At 34.5% G+C, this 14,221-nt stretch overlaps 2 protein-coding genes across 3 annotated transcripts; one reads left to right on the plus strand and one right to left on the minus strand.

Annotated features, from left to right (window-relative positions):
* Positions 1–3,955: 3,955 nt before the first annotated feature.
* LOC103516010 (spindle pole body component 110-like) lies at positions 3,956–4,798 on the minus strand. The gene has a single exon (XM_008480963.1). The coding sequence runs from the start codon at positions 4,796–4,798 to the stop codon at positions 3,956–3,958; it is 843 nt and encodes a 280-aa protein (XP_008479185.1).
* A 5,776-nt stretch (positions 4,799–10,574) lies between these two features.
* Positions 10,575–11,952, plus strand: LOC103516011. Of its 2 annotated transcripts, none has more exons than XM_017446891.2 (3): positions 10,575–10,670; positions 10,921–11,122; positions 11,308–11,952. In XM_017446891.2, exons 1-3 carry the CDS (start codon positions 10,614–10,616, stop codon positions 11,916–11,918), a joined length of 870 nt encoding a protein of 289 aa, XP_017302380.1. In that variant the 5' UTR covers positions 10,575–10,613; the 3' UTR covers positions 11,919–11,952. The 2 variants fall into 2 exon arrangements, with proteins under 2 accessions (XP_017302380.1, XP_026684327.1); XM_026828526.1 differs by having other exon boundaries at positions 10,921–11,107; positions 11,293–11,952.
* Positions 11,953–14,221: the final 2,269 nt, after the last annotated feature.

Consider the following 14,221-nt stretch of genomic DNA (forward strand, 5'->3'; position numbering starts at 1 on the left):
AATATTGAGACTATAACGAAGAAAATGCGTTCACTAGATCGTGAGATACAGCTCTCGGAACATGAGAGTCTCAAGCCCGCCGATATCATACCTAGCGACAACACTGTACTCCTGTGATGACGTCATCTACCAATATCGTACGACGCGCTGTGGGCTTATTACCATAGGGATTTGGGTTAGGGGCTCAAATAGATCGAATAGGTACCTATCTACGCATTTTGTTATCACTATTTTTCAATATCAGCTTAGGTACTTATACCTATTTTCAAATTTAGATATTTTCATTCCATTTTTTTTTATCATGCACTTATTCAAGTAGTTACTTTTTCGTACATGTACATTTTTTTTAAGGGGTTTGACAGAGTGAACTGTAACTGCTATGGTCTTATCGTCCCGAATTCGAAGAGAGAAGGAAGACAGGATAGGAGAAAGCCAGCCGTTTCCGAGAACGAACATTATCCCATCAGGATAAAATCCGCCCTGGGCGGGAATCGAACCCGCGGCCTAGCGCTTACAAGGCAGACGCACTACCAACTAAGCTAAGTAGGCTGGCACATTTATTTCGATCGAGAAGAATAATATGAATAGTATGATCTCCACATACCAAACATCCCTGCTCAAAGTTCCGCTTTATGTAAACACTACCTACGTAGGTACCTACCTATATGATAATAATAGTGCTTATTTTTACTGCTCGCATAGGACTGATAAGTCCCTTTACTCCAGCAGTAGGCTACTACTATTATTGTGGTCAAATTCTCAAATTATATTGAGGATAAAATTCCATACCTCGGCTGGGATTGAAGCCACGCCCTCCTGTTAACCAGTCGAGCGCCTTGACCTCTACACCACCACAGGATACTCAGAAAAACAGTCAAATTAGCAGATACAAAACGCAAAAACCAAAGAAAACGATGTGATCAGATTAGCAAGAGCCAGAAGAATTTCTTTTTTCATGGTTGGTTACGTCCCACGCAATGTTGCCAAGCGTCCCTACGCTTTAAAAATTTGAATCTCATTATTTTTCCCGCGCACACTTTGGGGACGAATTTCTTAGAGAAGAAATACTTTTTAAAAAAAAAATCTTTTCGGATTATTTATTATTTTTGACGATCTTTACGAAAAAAATACATTTGGACAGTTATATTTTTCATGAGAATCATCAATTACTCGGTTTCGAACCCAGAACTTTTTAATTGTAAGCCCCAAGTAATTGAAAATATTACCAATCGATTTCTCGTGAAAAAATACATAAAATAGAGTATCCAATTGTACACAAATGTTGAGTTTCAAACATAACACATTTCTCGGATTTCGAACCCTTAACTTTTTAACTGTAAGTCCCAGGTGTATGAAATCACCACCAGTGAATTCCTCAGATAAAAATACATGAGTTAACATATTTGGTTTAACTAAAATACTTAATGGGGACTTTTGAGACAAGAAAAACTGTTTTTACATGTATTTTTCCTATGGCGCACATTAAAAGTGGACACACTGTATATTCTACTTGATTGTTGACTTTTTTTCTTTCTTCTCTTATATCTAAGCATTTATTTTCATGTATTTGTACATTATTTGTTTCTTGTCGTCTGAATCTTTTCATCATATGATTTTGAAATAACAAGGCCACTGTTTTTTCTTTATTAATAAATATATCTTTTTGATGTAACCATTTAATTATTTTATCGATGTCTTCTTGTATAATTTTATAGCATTCTTTTTGATTCTCATGAATATAATACAATAACGTGTCATCTGCATATTGCAATACATTTGATTTCAAACCAATATTGTGTATATCATTAACATATATATTAAAAAAAACTGGTGATAATATAGACCCAGTTATTAAACCTTGATTAATTGTTAATTCATTACTTTTCGTTTTTCCAATTTTTATTCTTTGAAGTCTATCTTTGAAATAATTTTTAAATAATTCTTCTGTACTGTCTGTTATATTCATTTTCTTTAACATATCCATCATTTTATCATGATCTATGGTATCGTATGCTTTTTTTAGATCAATTCCCAGTATTAGACAATAGTTATTTCCATTTAATGTTCTATTGATATCTTCTGTAAAATGATATAATAATGTTTTTGTACTTTTTTTCTTTCTAAAACCATGTTGATTTGGATGTATTATATTATTATCTTCTACAAATTTCGATAGTTGCTTGTTTACATGTTTTTCAAATATCTTGACCATACATGAAAGCTCCGAAATAGGTCTATAATTCGAAAATGTTTGTTTATTTCCTTTTTTGTATACTGGTGTTACATTAGATACTTTCATTCCCTTGGGTATTGATTTTTCTTCTATCATTTTGTTTATAATTTTTTTCAAAATATTTTCCAACCATATAATGTTATTTTTAATATCTTTTGGTCTAATACCATCTTGTCCTGGTCCTTTGTTTTGTTTAATATCTTTAACAATGTTGAACAAATCAATACTTGTTATAGGTTTATTATCAAATATCTCATCCCTTGTATTTGTTTCTGCTTGTATTTCTATTTTTGCTTTCAAGTTTTTTTTCTTTTTATTTCTATTATCTCGTTCTTAAAATGTCATATTAAAGTTATCATCTATATCTTCAATTTTCATGTTTGTTGTTTTAAAATTTCTCAATATAACTTGTTCGTTGTTTCTTTTTACTTTGTTTGTTATATTGTCTATCATTTTCCACGTTTTCTTCATATCTCCTTTGCAATCTTTGAACTTTCTCGCATTTTCTTTTCTTTTAGCTTGTGTTATTTTATTATTAAGTTTATTCCTGAAATCTTTGAATTCTTTGTTTAAATTTATATCTGCAGGATTACGTTTTAATAGTTTCCACAAGTTATTCTTTGTCTTAATATCTTCTCTAATTTCTCTTGTTATCCAACTATTTCCATGATATTTTTTCTTAATTTTTATTACTTTTGTAGATTTGTCGTAAATTTCATTAAAAATCTTGACTGTTTCATTGTACAAACTTTCAGCTGTTTCAAAATTTTCAATAATACCATCCCAATTGTATCCACTTATTAATTCATTTATTTTATCTTCATTCGTACACTTTATTTCTATAATTTCATTTTCTTCAGATGCATTTATATGTATTTTCTATTTTAGAGAATACAAAATAATGATCTGCTAATTTCTCTTTGATCACTGCTGACACATATTTATTTTTTGATCTCAAGTTAATGTGATCTATACATGTTGAACTTAATCTATTATTTGCTACTTCTTCTCGCGTTGCTTTTTGTATAGTATTCATTATGTTGTGATTATACAATGTTTCTACATATTTTTGTTTAGAAACTGTATCTTCCAATGTATTTATATTAATGTCACCTAACATGATAATATCCTTGTTCTTTACATTTCTATGTTTCAGCCATTTTTTCAATTCTTCTACAAATTTTACTGCGTTTTGATCTGGTGGTCTATATATTGCAATTAACATTATTTGTTTATTTGCAATTTCAATCTCTATTTCTAAACATTCTGCATGTTTGAAATTTATCGTTTTCATCTCAGTTATTTTCAATTTTTCTTTAGTATACACCGCAATCCCTCCTCCCTTCTTTTTCTCTCTGCATAATGTATTCAAGTTAAAATTTTGTATTTTATAGTGATAATTTTCTTCATCTTTACAATTAAATTCTGTTACAACTAAAATATCAATTTTCTTGATGATATCATTTAAATAAATATTTAATAAATCAAATTTATTCTGCGACATTGTTCTTACATTAACATGTAATATGTTAAAATTATTTTTGTTGTTTTTCATTTCTTCATTTTTCCATTCTTCAATGTTTTCGTAAATTTTAGTTTCAAAATTAATATTCAAATCTTCAATATCTTCAAAATTCATAAAATATGTTTAAAATACTTCAACTTATTTAAAAAAATATTATTGATGAGAAACAAATGAACATATTTGAATGAAAATTGTTCTTAAACAATTTTCTTTAGATCTTCTTTAGTATTCAAATTAATCACCACACTCCTTTCATCTTTTCTTATAAATATCTTACCATTTCTGGTCCAGAGGAATTTATAATTCCTTTCAGTCTTCATTTGTCTAGCTTGGAACATGATTTCTTTCCTCTGTCTAGTTAAATGATCATTTACATATATTGGTCTATCCAAACCTATAGGTACGTGTACATTAATATCATTTGTTGACAATCTTGCACTTTTTGCTTTTTGTATAACACCTTCTTTCATTTGTCTTGTCAAAAATTGGACAACTATTGGTTCTGGATTGTTCGTCGATCTGGTCGGAATTCGATGTATCGCATCAATATCTTCTTCCTTTATGGGGACGTCAATTTTGTTTCCAATGGTTTTAACAATCTCTTTCAAATTTTCATTCGGTTGCTTTGGTACTCCGTCAATCTGTATATTCTTATTTCTCGTGTATTGTTGCAATTCCTCCATACTACATTCCAGTTCTTGGACTTTCGTCTTCAGCATCTTGTTTTCATTTTCAAGTTTCTCCTGTTTTTCCGACATAGTATTTAGAACATTTTGAATTGAACCCATCTTTTTAATGATATCATCCAACTTTCCGTTGCTGAAATTCAAGCTTTCCTCGAAATCCCTCAACTCTTTCTTTATCTCCTTCTTAAAATCCTGGAATAGTTTCTTCATGCTTTTCTCCAACTTGACATATCCATTCTCTTCTTCCATTTCCGATTCACTACTAGATATTTCAACTCTTGGTTTAATCACTTTTGACGTTCTTGCCGTAGTTTTCACAGTCTCAGTTTTCTGGCTTCCCTTGGTCTTTGTCATATTTAGACAAGACTAGAACAATCACCAGTGGTGTAGAGACAAAAGTGGTGAAAATTGAACTTTCAAATTAGAAAATTTTAAATTGCTGAGGAGCAAAAATTTTCGTGACAGCTGATACAAATTGCTGGCTCAATTTAATAAAAAGAAAATAACAATAACTACAGTTGACTATTAACAGTTAAAAAAAAAAAAAAAAAAAATGGGGAAAATCACATCAAAAGCAAAGGCATTGCCCTGGTTAGTGAAAAATTATAGAAGTATTAGCTACATATGTTAATGTTGGAAATAGTAAAGGTTCTGAAATTCTAAATTAGTAACGGCTAATAAATTTTCCAACGAGGAAAAAAAATACTGGGTGACTCAGTCAAACAGAAATCGACAAGAGAAGATAAAAGAACGGACTTTTTGCCCAATTATTTACCTATTTGTAAAAAACTAAAAAGTTATAACTAAACTATGAATATGGGATACCATGACATTAATACTGTATTTCTTCCTGCAAGGGTCAATGGTTTTGAGCTTTTGAATAAATTTTTGATGACATCATTCTGTGCCCTAAATCACCAAAGTAGGTATGGAAAAGTATTTACAATGCCATATTTTGATATGATTCGTCCAAATTCAAAATTCTCCTTTTCCATTGGCTATTACACTTGTAAGATACTTTTCCATACTTTGGTGATTTAGGGCACTGACCAATATTTTCAAGAGTAGGCACAGTGTATAAGAAGCAGGAGATTCCAGGCTTCGTTATGGAATATGGGCAATTAGACACATTAGTGGGGGGGGGGGTCGGGGGGCTTAGTGGGGGTCCATGTGAAAGATTCTGGCTAAAGGACATATTGTCATTAGGAAGCATAACTGACCTTGGATAGATACAGAAGCGGTCTAAATTGTAGCTAAGGCCACCCTGTTAAACTTAAAATTATCGTACAAGATTTCCATTTTTCAAAACGAGCACATACCTACATCTGTAGTCTCGGATTTTTTACGCTTATGTCAATAAACTGTTCACATAAATAATCATAAATAATTAAGTACTGCGGCCGAAACATTCCCAAGGTTTCGTAGTACTGCATTAAAGTAATTCCTTTACCTGGAACTATTATTCAGGTTGAGGCAAAGAAGGAGTGAGGCTAAATTTTCAATGAGGAGGGGGGGAGGCGATTTTTTAAGTAAGGACGTTTTTACTCAGACGTGTTTATAATTCTTATAGTATATCATAGAATCTATACCGTATACCTGCTTTTGATAAAAAAGGTTGACCTCTTTATTTTATTTACAAAACGAGTAATTGTTACATTAAGAATACCTAGAAAAATAAGACATGACAGTCTCACAGTCCCTTTAGAGCTAAAAATCCCTGGCCAAATTCAAATATATAACAAACATAAATAATAAAATTTAATATTACTCCTTATTCTCAAGTTCCAGCCATCAAGTATATTCTACAGACCACACTAAATCAAGGTCGTCTGATACTCATAAAAAGAGCGGGGATTTAACTATAAAACAAATAGGTAATAGGTGTTACACAAAGTTTTTGTACAAAACACAACAATCCCACAATGAAACTTGGAAAATACTTATATCTAACATTAAATGTGTACCTATAAGATGAACTATATTTAACAATTTTTGCCATTTATTTTTAAGCTAGAGTAATTTAAAGTTTCAAAGCTGAGGGCATATACGGTTCATCCACAATGCCGTTTTTTTATATGTTTCTCTATCTTTATAGGAGTAAAACAGGAACTACCCCAGAACCGTTCGCGCTTTAAAAAATATCGAAGAAACGTTTACTTTTTATAAAGACTTTCAAAAAAAACAAGAGAAACAAATATTTTATAAACGATAACAATAGGTAAAGAAGAGTTGAAACTTAGAAATTTATGGAATGTCGGTTCTTTGATAGATTCACATCAACACATTATTACTCGAATAAATACTCATACAAATTTTTATTAAATTATTTATTATGGATTCCACATTCTTGTCTTTTTTAACTCCACCCTGATTATTGATTGTATCTTTTCTTTTTAAAGAATGCTCTGATACCCACAAAAGTTGTAAAGAAGCTCTCTGCTTTAACACAAAGAATAAATTCATGATTTGATTTGATTTGAACTTTAGTGTACGAGTATGTGCCGATATTAAGGTAAGTTCAAACAATTGAACTGAAGACAAAAGTTAAATTCTTTCAGGACGAGACAAAAAGTTACATGTACGCGAGCATCATGTATACCTATAGAGGTGCCTCGGAGTAATATTGTACGACAAAATTGACAAAAAATGAAGCAATTTATGATTTTTAAAAACTGAGAACAAATAAAATAAAGAGGAACATTGGCAAATACAATTACACGAAATAGAATACAAATACACAGGTTTATTTTATTCCGTGTATACAGGGTGGTTCAAAGTAGGATTAACAGATTTAGATGGCGTACATTTGGTTTACTATTAGGCACTACTACTACTACTGAGTCTACTGACTACATTGAACTGGGCAGCGTTGCATAAAGTTAAAAAAACTTAGAGCTTTGCATTTTGCACCTTTTACCTGATGCACATACTCATCAAGAATTTTGTAATGTGCAAAGCAAAAATTTTGTAACTTATTCCGAATTTTCCAGAGGGTGTTTCAAAGTGGGATTGACAGATTCAGATGGCGTACATTTGGTTTACTAGGCACTACTATACTGAGTCTACTGACTACATTGAACTGGGCTGCGTTGCATAAAGTTAAAAAACTTAGAGCTTTGCGTTTTGCACCTTTTACCTGATGCACATACTCATCAAGAATTTTGTAATGTGCAAAGCAAAAATTTTGTAACTTATTCCGAATTTTCCAGCTTAGAGCTTTGCATTTTGCACCTTTTACCTGATGTACCTACTCAATCAAGAATTTTGTAATGTGCAAAGCAAAAATTTTGTAACTTATTCCGAATTTTCCAGAAGTCAGATTTTCATATCATTTGGATTCGCTAGGTTTTTCTGCGTTTCAAAAAGATTTGAATAGCAGCCTCGCTCCTGCTTTGTAAGCGCTGGTCACGGATTCGATTACCCATCGCATCGTGGCGAAGCTATCAGGTTTGATAACACCTCCCGTTCTCAAAGGTAAAAAACCTTTCCCTCTCGTCGACATATTAATTTAGGTTCTATTTATATTTTCATCTCAGAAGATGCAATAATCGGAAGGATATTTGAGGAAATTCAGTTCTTGACATGAAATATTGTCCCATCCTGTATATTGATTCGCTTAGGTTCTATTTATATTTTCACCTCAGAAGATGCAATAATCGGAAGGATATTTGAGGAAATTCAGTTCTTGACATGAAATATTGTCCCATCCTGTATATTGATTCGCTTACAATTCACCCTGTCTGATATCTCTGTTCTCTTATCATATTACATGCCAAAACTCATTTCTCATATGCCTTCACTTTTCCACATATTGTTCGTCCAAAGTGGACTCTATTTATATTTTCATCTCAGAAGATGCAATAATCGGAAGGATATTTGAGGAAATTCAGTTCTTGACATGAAAACATTGTCTCACCCTGTATATTGATTCGGTTACAATTCACCCTGTCTGATATCTCTGTTCTCTTATCATATTACATGCCAAAACTCATTTCTCATATGCCTTCACTTTTCCACATATATAGAACAACTTTTCTACCTCTTCCTCCCCTTTTTCTCCTTCTTCTCCTCTTTTCTCTCCTCCTTGTTCTCCTCCACATTCCTTCTCCTTCTTCTCCTCTCTCTTCTACTCCTTCCCCTCCCTCTCATTCTCCCCCTCTCCTTTTCAACAAAGACCCCTCCGGTGAGATTTATTGGGCTTAATTCTGATCGTTGCCAAAAAAATAAATAAAAGTATTAAATGAACAAAAGCCTACTCTGCCCTTTTTCTCCTTCTTCTCTTCTTTTCTCTCCTCCTTGTTCTCCTCCACTTTCCTTCTCCTTCTTCTCCTCTCTTTTCTACTCCTTCCCCTCCCTCTCATTCTCCCCCTCTCCTTTTCAACAAAGACCCCTCCGGTGAGATTTATTAGGCTTAATTCTGATCGTTGCCAAAAAAATAAATAAAAGTATTAAATGAACAAAAGCCTACTCTGCCTGGGAATCCATTTCCTACTTGAAAAATGCAACTTTTTTTTTCGTCCGCCGAAAACTTTATCAGATATACGAAAACTGAAAGAATGACTTTTCGACCGGGCCAAATAATTCATTGCATTTTTTCTCCTCGTGAAAGATAGATGTTTTAATGTTTTACAGGATGTAGGAGTTCTTCGAAAAAAATAGAGAGAAAAAAAATGAGACAAGTATTTGAAATCTAAAAGAATTCGTAATGACAGTGCAAATTATGTTTCAAATTTAATGATATTGATGGTAAAATAACTCCAACAAAGATGAATCGAATCATCTACATTCTACATAGGTATATGAGACAAGTATTTGAAATCTAAAAGAATTCGTAATGACAATGCAAATTATGTTTCAAATTTAATGATAATGATGGTAAAATAACTCCAACAAAGATGAATCGAATCATCTACATTCTACATAGGTATACTATATCTAAATCTAGAATAGATTATTTAAATAAAAAGAGAAATTGTATGCGCGCCTAAAAATCCACTGAATATGCAATCTGCTACATTATCATTTTGGTGGATGTGCTCGATCAACCACTCGAAAATTTTGTTGAACATCTACCTACTTTACGTCATTTTAAAAAAAAGTTCACAAGAAGGTAATTCACTACACAAGAATTCTATATTTCAATACAACTTTGGCTTCATTACTACCAATAGAAAGGTCTCAATTTCAACACAAAATAGGCACATTCATAAAAGACAAAAAGACAATCATTTCCCCAAATCATTTTCCACGTTACAAGCCAAACACCTCGTCAAATCTGTCTCCAGCTGGGAAGGTCCCCTCCACACTTGCCCCATTCCCGCGCTGGACGGCCAAACCAATCCTTTGGTAGAGGAAGGATTTCGCCTTCACGTCACCTGAAGAAGCTCTTCACTGATTGGACAGACTCGATTCGTTTTCCACGTTTCTTTCAGGTCGGCAAAGCCTCTGACCTTTGCACCGAATGGTCATTTCCCATGCTCGCTTCACATAAAGTATTTTTCTCTTTCGCGGCGGTGGTGGCCCTCCACCACGACCACCACCACCACCACCTTCTCCTCCTCCTCCAGATAAAATCTAATCAGGGAATAGGCTTCGGACAGAAGGACATGAAGCATTTTAATTTGCAGCTCTGATGAAATATGCAACGGTTTTGTGTGCAAGGGTCCGTCTGACCTGAAACCTGAGGCTAAAGGCCAGAACCCCGAGTGTAGGCTTGATTTATTCAACTTCCGTTTCGGTCACTTCTTTCCCCTATTTTTAGTCGTTCCCTCTCTCCTCTTTCTTGTCTTCTCCCCTTCTTTCTTGTTGTCTTCTTCTTCCTCCTCGTCCTCCTCCTATACCCCTTTTTCCTTGTCTCCTCCTTCTTCTTGCCCCTTCTACTTCTTTTTCTCCTATTTCTTCTCTTCTCCTGCTTCTTTTTGTCGTCCTCCTCCTTTTTGTGAAGTTATGACTCAAGAGACAAAAGACCTTCAAATACCGTCTATAACTCTATACCTTTAATAGCTGAGGCTTCAAGTACTAACGAACACAAAATATTATTTATGAGTTCATCGCTAATTAGCTTAGGTCTCCAATAATGTGACCTCAACACGACATAGGTTGTTTACGTTAAAGCTGTCGATATAGTTGAGGCTACACTTGTGATTTGTAACTCAGTGAGCACACTACCATGCGAAAAGTTGCACTTCTAGTCGGTCTGGCTTTCATTGCCAGCGTATCAAGCTCTGTAAGTTTTCAAGTACAACAAAATAAATACTTATGTAGGTAGAAATAAAGTCTAAAATACCTTATTATATGGTATGCGACATTCACAAAATTTGGAGGCTTTGAAATAAAATAAAATAAAATCTACCTAGTACCTCAGTAATACTTTGACGAATCTTCCTTTATTGGAGTTTTCTTCTACATATTGGAAATTTAAATAGGACTTCATAGTTCCTTCCTAATTATTCATCTTGACCTCTCATAATTTACAGAAAGTAATTGATGAAAATTCGGAAGAATACAAAAAGGCACTCAACGAATTTCTCAAGCAAAAAGGCTTCCAAACGACCAATTCAAACCAACCAAAAATCCCACCCAACACAGCGGCATCGCCTCAAAAGCCACAACGTAGACCTATTGTAGATGAATCTGTGTTGGACAGTGAGATTACCCCTGCAGGTCTACTGGATGAAGGTCAACAACCTCCAGGAAGGCGCTCAACGAATTTCTCAAGCAAAGCGGCTTCCAAACGACCAATTCAAACCAACCAAAAATCCCACCCAACCCAGCGGCATCGCCTCAAAAACCACAACGTAGACCTATTGTAGATGAATCTGTGTTGGACAGTGAGATTACCCCTGCAGGTCTACTGGATGAAGGTCAACAACCTCCAGTACCCGCTGTTCCTACTGTGTCATCCCGATTTACAAAGGGGTTGTCCAAGACCCGAGACACCCTGTACGATGTGGCTGGAAACCAAGTGGACAAGGTGTTCGATAATGTTGGTGATGTCATCAAAGGAACTGACGGTTTCCTAAGCGAGAAAGCTTACCAATTCAAGCGAGTCAATGCAGCCAACGCCAAATTTCTTAAGCAAGCTGCGCAGACCACGGGATCAGCCATAGTCAAAGTACCCACAGTAGGAACCAACGCCTTGGGGGGAGTAGAGAATGTGATCAATGAGCCGGGCAAATACTTTAACCCCTTCAACATTATGTGGAACATGATACCGTCCTGGCCCTGGGCGTCTAAAGAAACCGAAGAGGAAACGTTGAGGGAGACGACCATCCAGTCATCTCTGCAGACACTGAAGCAAGAAAACCCGAGGCTTTACATGAAACTTATGGAGGATAATGCCAAAACGTACAAATGGTTGATGAATCACAAGGATATCTTCTTACCTCTGTTACGAGACCAAAGAGATCTTGAGTTCTATTTGGACAATCCCGTCATGCTACTGGATGTATTAAAAGACAGCAAGAAACCTTAGGTCCACGAAGACTTGCTTCAGATATTTCGACACATTTGTCTCATTTAATTATGAAATAAAGTAAGTATGGAGTTTATTATTTTAAAGAAACTACACTACCATTATGTAAAACACTGTTCGTTTGGGGGCGTTTTAAAGCCTATAAATAAATAAATAAATAACACAGTCTGAATAAAATAAGCAGTCATTATCTATTTTATTCTTACATGATTAATGAAATTCTTTTCCATTTTAACGCCTTGGGGGGAGTAGAGAATGTGATCAATGAGCCGGGCAAATACTTTAACCCCTTCAACATTATGTGGAACATGATACCGTCCTGGCCCTGGGCGTCTAAAGAAACCGAAGAGGAAACGTTGAGGGAGACGACCATCCAGTCATCTCTGCAGACACTGAAGCAAGAAAACCCGAGGCTTTACATGAAACTTATGGAGGATAATGCCAAAACGTACAAATGGTTGATGAATCACAAGGATATCTTCATACCGCTGTTACGAGACCAAAGAGATCTTGAGTTCTATTTGGACAATCCCGTCATGCTACTGGATGTATTAAAAGACAGTAAGAAACCTTAGGTCCACGCAAACTTACTTCAGATATTTCGACACAATTGTCTCATTTAATTATGAAATAAAGTAAGTATGGAGTTTACTATTTTAAAGAAACTACACTACCATTATGTAAAACACTGTTTGTTTGGGGGCGTTTTAAAGCCTATAAATAAATAAATAACACAGTCTGAATAAAATAAGCAGTCATTATCTATTTTATTCTTACATGATTAATGAAATTCTTTTCCATTTGAATGATGTGTCTTCTTTCTCCTTTTCATACATTTTCCATTTTGTTCTTTTTGTTAAGGATGAAAAATTATTTCTTATTTCCCTCTTCTCTTTCCCCCTCTTTCCTCCTTTATCACATTTTAATTAAATGAGGTCTTATGTCTCAGGGCCCACTGGAAATTTTTGGAAGGGGGCCGAATAAGTCCCTATCAGCCCCTAAATAGGTACCTACCCAGGACCCCTTGTGCTGTGGGACTGCAGGAGTGGGATAGTTATCAAGAACTTCTAATTTTCAGCCCTAACCCTTTAATACACCAAGATAGGTGGGAACTGTTTCATATAGAACCCTGTACCTATTTGATGCCTGCAATTGTATTAGTGAAATAAAATGGAAACTGTCCGAAAATAGATTCATGATATAAAAAAAAGCAAAATGTAAACAAACAAATTTGAAACACATTGAATCAAACACTAAAGCAATTTTGAACACTATTGATGCCTATGAAATGATTGGACCATTACACATTATTGTGAAAATGAGATTTAATCTAAACACAGGTTGCTTTATCAAAAATAGATTTAGTATCAACACAGGTAATTTCTATGTGGTGACGGGTCAAACTAACCCGTAGGTGTACAGTTTTAAGCTTCTGTAGAATAGAACAGGTATGAAATGTCTACCTCTTTAAGCCAAAATGTCCTCCTTTTGAAATTTCTTGTCCGGTAACCCAACACACTATTGATGCCTATAAAATGATTGGACCATTACACATTATTGTGAAAATGAGGACGGGTCAAACTAACCCCTAGGTACACAGTTTTGAGCTTCTGTAGAATAGAACAGGTAATGTCTACCTCTTTAAGCCAAAATGTCCTCCTTTTGAAATTTGTCCGGTAACCCTACCCCCACAGTATAACCAAGGTCTTATAGGTCTGTATGTTTTGACATAGGTATTGAACTCCCCATAATGCAGTATGTATGTACAATACCCCCACAGTATAACCAAGGTCTTATAGGTCTGTATGTTTTGACATAGGTATTGGACTCCCCATAATGCAGTATGAACAATAGCAGATGCATAAAAATTTTCAGGTACTTAATAGAGATGGGGTAAGGTAAAATCTATTTAGGATAAAATCCACTACCCCCACAGTATAACCAAGGTCTTATAGGTCTGTATGTTTTGACATAGGTATTGAACTCCCCATAATGCAGTATGTTAAGTATGTACAATAGCAGATGCATAAAAATTTTCAGGTACTTAATAGAGATGGGGTAAAATCTATTTAGGATAAAATCCACCCAAGGTGAATGAAGGAGCTGCACTATGTTGGGATACCAGTCTATTTCAGATGGGCAAGAAGGAGACTCTTATGTAACATAATAACTTCTCTCCTTAGTAGGCATCCCCAATGGAGAACCAACCATCAAAAATAGCCTAGTCTCAACCCAAGAGCAAATAAACCAACCTTGCTAATGAATAGAAGTGTTTGCAATGGAGCTTAGACCATAGCTCCAAT

This window comes from Diaphorina citri, unplaced genomic scaffold (assembly GCF_000475195.1).
Source record: "Diaphorina citri unplaced genomic scaffold, Diaci psyllid genome assembly version 1.1 scaffold1463, whole genome shotgun sequence".
Classification (NCBI taxonomy): domain Eukaryota; kingdom Metazoa; phylum Arthropoda; class Insecta; order Hemiptera; family Psyllidae; genus Diaphorina; species Diaphorina citri.